The sequence below is a fragment of the Taurulus bubalis genome, assembly GCF_910589615.1.
Source record: "Taurulus bubalis genome assembly, chromosome: 8".
NCBI lineage: Eukaryota > Metazoa > Chordata > Actinopteri > Perciformes > Cottidae > Taurulus > Taurulus bubalis.
Window position 1 is genome coordinate 2547149 of NC_136596.1, and position 8247 is coordinate 2555395.

At 46.5% G+C, this 8247-nt stretch overlaps 1 protein-coding gene across 2 annotated transcripts; it reads left to right on the forward strand.

Annotated features, from left to right (window-relative positions):
* Positions 1–2254: 2254 nt before the first annotated feature.
* isl1a (ISL LIM homeobox 1a) lies at positions 2255–7317 on the forward strand (the record flags this gene model as incomplete). 2 transcript variants are annotated; one of them, XM_079222642.1, is made up of 6 exons in its annotated part: positions 2255–2282; positions 2687–2876; positions 3848–4107; positions 5059–5345; positions 5979–6146; positions 7201–7317. In XM_079222642.1, 6 exons carry the CDS (start codon positions 2255–2257, stop codon positions 7315–7317), a joined length of 1050 nt encoding a protein of 349 aa, XP_079078768.1. The 2 variants fall into 2 exon arrangements, with proteins under 2 accessions (XP_079078768.1, XP_079078767.1); XM_079222641.1 differs by having other exon boundaries at positions 5062–5345.
* Positions 7318–8247: the final 930 nt, after the last annotated feature.

Sequence of the window (8247 nt, forward strand, 5' to 3'; positions counted from 1 at the left end):
TTAAAAAATTATGTAAAAACCTTCAGAATATAGAGAGCAATGAAACTGGAAAGTTTGTTGGATATAAAAAGATTTCTGGCAGATTTTAAAACTTACTTAGAGAAAAGGTTGTCAAATGAAATACATGTTGAAGACCCTACAGGTGAATATGGTAAACAATAACCTACTAGATATCACCATGAATTAACTACGAACATTAAGACAATTCTTTTTTTACATTGACTTTTTTGGTAAATTTAGGAGAAATCTACAGACACAAATAGACAAAATAGTAGAATCACACTGTTTTCTTTCCAGTGGTCTGACAGAAGACGTGTTATGGAAATTGACCGGTGTATGAAAAACAATGTTTTGGCCGTAGAGTCTCCTCTTAAAGATATTGACGCCTTAGAAGTGGTCTCATTACGCTGACGGTTACCCGGTGCTACCGAGACGGCCCTGGTTCATCTGTTAGCTGTCACTGGTTCATCTGTGAGCTGTCACTGGTTTATCTGTGAGCTGTCACTGGTTTTTCTACATACCCTGAAGAAGACTGTCAGTTGAAACCCGCGGACGTTAAATGCTATACATTATTTGTGTTGTAATAATCGCCGGTCAGAGCTGGAATCATACACAATTTGTTGTGTCAAAACATCTGCCAGTGAGTAGTAAAATAAATATACATACATATATGTATATATATATATATATATATATATGTATATATATATATACATATATGTATATATATATATATACATATATGTATATATATATATATATATATATATTATATATATATATATATATATATATATATATTATATATATATATATATACATATATGTATATTTTTTTTTGTAACGTTTGTAACTCCAGCCAAACGTTTCCTCTTCCCTGGAGACAAAGTAGCAGTTTGCCTATTGTGTTCACGAATGGACTCTTCCATTTCCCTTTCAAGTGAAATAAAATGAGTAAACATCTGTCTGGCTGCTGTGGTGCGTTTACGGTGTCAGGAGGTTACGACCACAAGAGGGCGTAGGTGTGCGTCCGAGCTGCTGCTGCTGCTAATGCTTCTGCTAATGCTAATGCTGCTGCTAATGCTGCTGCAAATGCTAATGCTGCTGCTAATGCTGCTGCTGCCAATGCTGCTGCTGCTGCTAATGCTGCTAATGCTGCTGCTAATAATGCTGCTGCTACTGCTGCTGCTTCTAATGCTGCTGCTGCTAATGCTAATGCTGCTAATGCTAATGCTGCTGCTACTGCTGCTGCTAATAATGATGCTGCTGCTAATGCTAATGCTGCTAATGCTAATGCTACTGCTGCTGCTGCTACTGCTGCAGCTGCTAATGCTGCTAATGTAAATGATGTTACTGCTGCTGCTAATGCTGCTGCTAATTCTAATGCTGCTACTGCTGCTAATGCTAATGCTGCTAATGCTGCTGCTGCTACTGCTACTGCTGCTTTTGCTGCTGGCTCTGGCCTGTCAGCGCTCTGATTTACAGCTCTGACACCGTGATGATGACTTGATCTTCTTCTTCTTCATCTTTAACCGAAGCGGCTCTTCAAGAATGGAACTTTGATTTCATAACTACAGTTTTCTGAGTTTCTGGAAAGTTACCATTGTGAGGAGGCGAGGTTTTCATTCTGACCGACGCGCTTTATTAGTGCGATATATTAAGTCTTTAATCTTTCTAATATGTCCAGAAATATTGTTCCTCTATGAATTATGTTTATTTTGAATTTATAGTTAAAAAAAGAAGAGATGAAGTGAGGTGTTTTGCCGTATAAAACATATAAATAACTAAATAAATACGAGAAAAGATTAACAGATCAGAAAAGAGCAAAGCAAGCTGGAAAACAAATGATATGCAGCAATAAGTGTGCCAGCGTGTGTGTGTGTGTGCGTGTGTGTGTGTGTGTGTGTGTGTGTGTGTGTGTGTGTGTGTGTGTGTGTGTGTGGTTCGCGCTGGTCAGGGTCCGCAGCAGCCAATCAGCTGCTCGTGCAGATGACGTGCCGCTGTCCTACGTCAGCCCCCGCCTGCTCGGTCGGGACCCAGAGCTCCACACACACCGGCAAAAGAAACACACACATCCGCACGCACACTTCTCTCTCTCCTCTCCCGAGCCGGACAGCACGCAGCCCCCCCTCTCCCCCTCACCCTGGCCCCGTGCGAGCCCCCCACGGCAGCGGAGGACCTCGTCCAGGCTTTCCCGGCGCCGCCGCAGCCCGCTGCGCCACTGGACCCAGCAGCGCCGCACTCTGCGCACATCATGGGAGACATGGGGGATCCGCCGAAAAGTAAGCCCCGGGATGCGGGTCCGGGGGACTCGAACCGGCCGCGGCAGGGCCGAGGGGTGTAGACATGCAGGACCGGCCTGGTCGGACTATTTGGTGTCGTAGTTAAATACAGAATTATGGAAGTTTTGCTCAGCGGCTTTTTATCCAGACTATATATTTTTTTTAAAAACCCATAAAAGTTAATGTCTAGGCCGAATGCAACCAGCAATAATACTAATAATACAAATAATAATAATACTAATAATACTAATAATACTAATAATAATAATAATAATAATAATAATAATAATAATAATGAAAGTGTTGAATAATGCTCCTTGTGAGGCCACTTGTGTTGCTCATTAGCGGCTCTTTAAGTCGCGCAGTGTGTGTGATGTGTGTCCTGCTCGTGCGTGGTCCCACAGAGAAGCGGCTGATCTCTCTGTGCGTGGGCTGCGGGAACCAGATCCACGACCAGTTCATCCTGCGGGTCTCCCCGGACCTGGAGTGGCACGCCGCCTGCCTGAAGTGCGCCGAGTGCAGCCAGTACCTGGACGAGTCCTGCACGTGCTTCGTCCGGGACGGGAAGACTTACTGTAAGCGGGACTACATCAGGTAGGACGGGCCGGGACGGGACCTCCGGCACGCGCACAGGGAGGGGGGCAGGAGCGGCTCGCGACTGGAACTAATACTTTTTATTTTTGTTTTGACTTTTTTTGTGTTTTTTTTTTTTCTCTACATTTTACAACATTGAGAATATTCGGACTGTTTAAAGTCACGTGGAGCTCTGATTTCAGTGGGTTGAATTTTTATTTTATTTTTGACGTTATGATCATAATCATGTTTTTCTTCTTCTTCTTACTGAGCGTCCTAATAGGAAGACGCATCAGTCATTCAGTTATGATGACGTCATTTACCAAAAACAATAAAAGAAAACATCATAACGGATTTATTAATCCATGACTTAAAATCCATGTTAAAATATAAAGTAGCTCCATTATGGTTTGTTATCGTGTCGGAGCATCCGACACGATAACAAACCATAATGGAGCAACTTTATATTTTATTATTATTATTATGATTATGATTATTATCATCCTGACACTGTAAATAACTCAGGTGTAGCAGCACGTGCACAATTAATCGATCTTTGTGCTCTGACATTGTTATTAAAGCTGCACATTGTAGATGAAAAACAACAACAATTAACTATGATATCATATATTGTATAATAATAATAATAGTAACAGTAATAATAATAATTAATTAAATGTTGATTGTGCAATGAAATAAGTATTGAATTAACTGCTTATTAAAGCATTTTATTATAATTGTTATTCGTGATATTATAATAATTATTACAACTTATTGATTATGCTTTTTTTGTCCTGTTTTTTATTATAATAATTATTTTATAATTATGTTATAATTAGATGTGTGTGTGTGAGTGAGCTGCCTTCCTCGCAGTCAAACTGATCGGTGTTTTTATGTGTGTGTGTGTGTGTGTGTGTGTGTGTGTGTGTGTGTGTGTGTGTGTGTGTGTGTGTGTGTGTGTGTGTGTGTGTGTGTGTGCGCGCGTCCCGCAGGTTGTACGGCATCAAGTGCGCCAAGTGCAACATCGGCTTCAGCAAGAACGACTTCGTGATGCGGGCCCGCGCGCAGGTCTACCACATCGAGTGCTTCCGCTGCGTGGCCTGCAGCCGGCAGCTCATCCCGGGGGACGAGTTCGCGCTGCGGGAGGACGGGCTCTTCTGCCGGGCCGACCACGACGTGGTGGAGCGCGCGCGCCTGGGCTCCGGGGACCCGCTCAGCCCGCTGCACCCCGCGCGCCCGCTGCAGATGGCAGGTAAACGTCCCGGTGCGGGGACCGCGGGGGGCCACGGGAGGGGGGCCACGAGGAGTGGTTATTTTTGTTCTTTTTTGTGTGTGTAACAAGCTGGAAAACACACGTGACTAAACTCAGATTGGACCGAACCATAATTTGGATGTTGATCCTTCTGAATAACGGGATTATCCGCGCGGACCTTCCATAGACAATATAGATAATATGTGATCTATATTTTAGTGTAAACGCCACGCATGCTCCTGCGGGCTGCCAGAACTAAACAAGTGGACCTTCCTCTGCTCGGGCTCGTGGAGGTCCTGCTGGTTCTGGTTCTGGTTCCTCCTAAAGGCCTCTGCTTTACTTTATTATTGTCATCCTCTCGTGGACATGCCGCTGTCCGGCCTGCAGAGCAGACCCAGGGGCTGCGGGTCAAAGCTGCAGCATCGCCGGCTTGCCCTTGAATTGGTGTCAAATCTGACCTCAGATCAGATGAGTCGGTTTATCTGTTTGAATAAGAAAATGACAAACCCACATATGTTTAGGCCTCTGCTCCAAAAGTGCATACAAACTAAAACAGGTGCATCTCTGCAAACACTCGGGCTCTTCTAATAATGCTGGGGTTATAATAAAAGAGTACAACGTGAGTTCAGATGTGTCAATATCAGTCTTATGTTACTGGTTATGAGTAAATGAAGAAGTGAATTATACAGTTTTCAGGGTAAAGCTATAATGCGTGACGTAACTTGTCGGCCGCGTTGCGTTTGAGTGCTTTCACTAAACCAGTAATCTCCATTATCGAGGATCAAACAAACTTGTGAAAATACGATAAAGCTCCAAATACATTCACACTATTTATTGCATTTATTTGGGCAATCTGGACCAAACAAGACAGGTGTACTGATCTCGCTCTCCTCTCTCTCTGTGTGTGTGTGTGTGTGTGTCTCCGTGCGTCCCCCGTCCTTTCCCCACCAGCAGAACCCATCTCGGCTCGCCAGCCCGCGCTGCGGCCCCACGTGCACAAGCAGCCGGAGAAGACCACGCGCGTGCGCACGGTGCTGAACGAGAAGCAGCTTCACACGCTGCGGACCTGCTACAACGCCAACCCGCGGCCCGACGCGCTCATGAAGGAGCAGCTGGTGGAGATGACGAGCCTCAGCCCGCGCGTCATCCGCGTGTGGTTCCAGAACAAGCGCTGCAAGGACAAGAAGCGCAGCATCCTGATGAAGCAGCTGCAGCTGCAGCAGCCCAACGACAAGACGGTGAGAGAGACCCGACCAGTGGGGAGAGACCCGACCAGTGGACCGGGTCTCTTTACTCGAGTCCACTCTGTTCATAACACACACACACCCCAACACTAAGTGATCACGCGTGTGCACCAGACGGGCCAGGAGGCGCAGAGGCCTCGAGCTGGAGGAGAAACGCGCCTGCGCATGCGCACACAAATATGAATCCGCTCTCTGTTTATTTGTTTGCTTTGCTGTTTATCGATCGTCCCCGTTTATTGACTGCTGGATTCATTTCAGATGCGCGCACACACACACACACAGACGCACGCACGCGCACGGCTCTGGCTGGATGAAGCGGCATTAAGAGCAAACAGTGAACGTGACGCACCGACTGACTCAAACTCATGTCCCACTGTTTGCGTTTTTAGTTTTTCTCCATATACACACACACGCACACACACACACACACACACACACACACACACACACACACACACACACACACACACACACACACACACACACACACACACACACACACACACCAATGCAATGCCGGTCCACCTGCTGACACTATCCTCCTTCTTCTCCTTCTTCTCCTTGTTGTTTGTGTTGTTTGTGTTGTTTGTGTTGTTGTTGTTGTTGTCGTCGTCGCTGCCGCTGCAGAACATCCAGGGCATGACGGGCACCCCCATGGTGGCGGCCAGCCCGGAGCGGCACGACGGCGGCCTGCAGGCCAACTCCGTGGAGGTGCAGAGCTACCAGCCGCCCTGGAAGGTGCTCAGCGACTTCGCGCTGCAGAGCGACATCGACCAGCCGGCCTTCCAGCAGCTGGTGAGGCACCTCGGGGTGGGGTGGTGTGGGGGGGGGGGGGGGGGGGGGTGGGTGGGGGGGGGGGGTAGTTGTTGTTGTTGTTTTCGACATGTCTTTATTCAGTTGCAACATTCACCCTTCCAGTCTGCTGTGCAGTGGAGGAGGAGCACACATCAACCATCTTATTTTTCTTGTTTTGGAAAAGTATTTTTTTTATACTAATTTACACATATGCGCGCGCACTCCACCATCCTATGAGGACACTCATAATCTGTCCGCTATTTACTGAAGGAACTTTTAATTCAGCTTCTTCTTCCTCCGCGCGCGCGGACACCTGTCATTCACATCCACGATGCGTAATTATTACAGGACCATTTTAATTATTATTGTTTTCTACCATGTGGCCCATCTCTATTAAAGTCATATCTAATAATAGAGGAAGGCCTGTTTATGTTTTGGCCGTGGACACACACACACACACACACACACACGCACACACACACACACACACACACACACACACACACACACACACAAACACACACACACACACACACAGAAGCGGGTTATTAGCATCAGATGATAAGAGCTGGAATGTGACGCGCGATATTTGCGGATTGATTGAGTCAACATTTGGAACTATTTAATGCGGATGAGTACCGAGTCCCACGAATAAGACGTTGACCCCCAGCAGAGACTTCTCTCCATCACATTTACCATGATTCTATTGTTTATGCACATGGATGTGAAAACTAGTTTATTAATTAATTTATTACACCATCATCATCACGTAGAAACGTGCACGGAACAGATAAAGAAGTCTGCTATTTGTCACTGAAATAACACAATGAACACACATCAAACCGGACTCAGAACCGGAACTACGAGGTCTCGATCCCAAGAAGCTAAAAACCCAGAAAAAGAATAAAAGGAGCGATAGCCGCGCGTGCACGTGTCAGCTGTTTGGTGAAACACAAACAGCCACAGAGACAGTGTATCCAGACTGTTTATTATTATTATTATTATTATTATTATTACACGTGTTGTGTTATTAACCGGGTCTCCGTCCCTGCAGGTCAGCTTCTCGGAGGGCGGGCCGGGCTCCAACTCGACGGGCAGCGAGGTCGCGTCCATGTCGTCTCAGCTTCCGGACACGCCGAACAGCATGGTGTCCAGTCCCATCGAGGCCTAGAGCCGGGGGGACTTGAACCGACCCCCCCCCCCCTCCCCCCTCCCCCCTCCCCCCCCCCCTCCTCCACCCACCCCCCGACTGCACCGGTACAACCCGTCCTGTCCCCTGGTTGTATTTGGACACTGTGAAGACAATCATGGATTTTACCACGCGCAGCCACGCACCCGTCCCGTCCCGTCCGGGGGGGGGGGGGGGGGGGGGGGGGGGCAGCGGGACCCAGCGGACGCGTCATCGTGGCCCGCGTCGCTGCTGCACGTGCACACGCCTGGTTACATGTTGCCAAAACGGGGGACAGAACTCGACTCCGCCCGGTTAAACGGGACCTCTGACTGGGGAGAGGAACCCAAAGGTCCCGGGACGCTCTGCGCTCTGAACTCTGACAAGAAGAACTGGTGATTTTTTTTCCCCCCTTTCGATTCACGCACTTCTTCATCAGACCGACCGGAAGTGGAACAGCAACGCTTCTTCTTTCTTTCTTTCTTTCTTCATGATCCGTGACCAACAAGGTATACCTCTCTCTCTCCGCCACGCGCTTCTGGGACAGTCAGTGTGAATCCGTGTCCCGTCCAAGAACTCTTATTATTATTTGTTTTTTTTTTCTTTCCCAAAGATGTGTATAATTAATCATAAGTTATAAAAAAAAAAAAAAAAAAAAAAAAAAAAACGTTAGCTCTGGAAGAAAAAATGTTTCGTTTGTTCCCGTGCAACAAAAACTATTTATTAATTTATTGTCGACAGAAATATTTGCCACCTTTTGTGTAACTTTCTTAACTGAAGTAAAAAGGATAAAAATATTGGAGTTGGGTCTGTGGGTTTTTATCACCATTTATTTTGTATTTTAAAAATAATTTTACAAAATATAGGAGACGTTTTTATTTTATTTCTCTCTCTCTCTCTCTCTCTCTCTCTCTCTCTCTCTCTCTCTGTGGA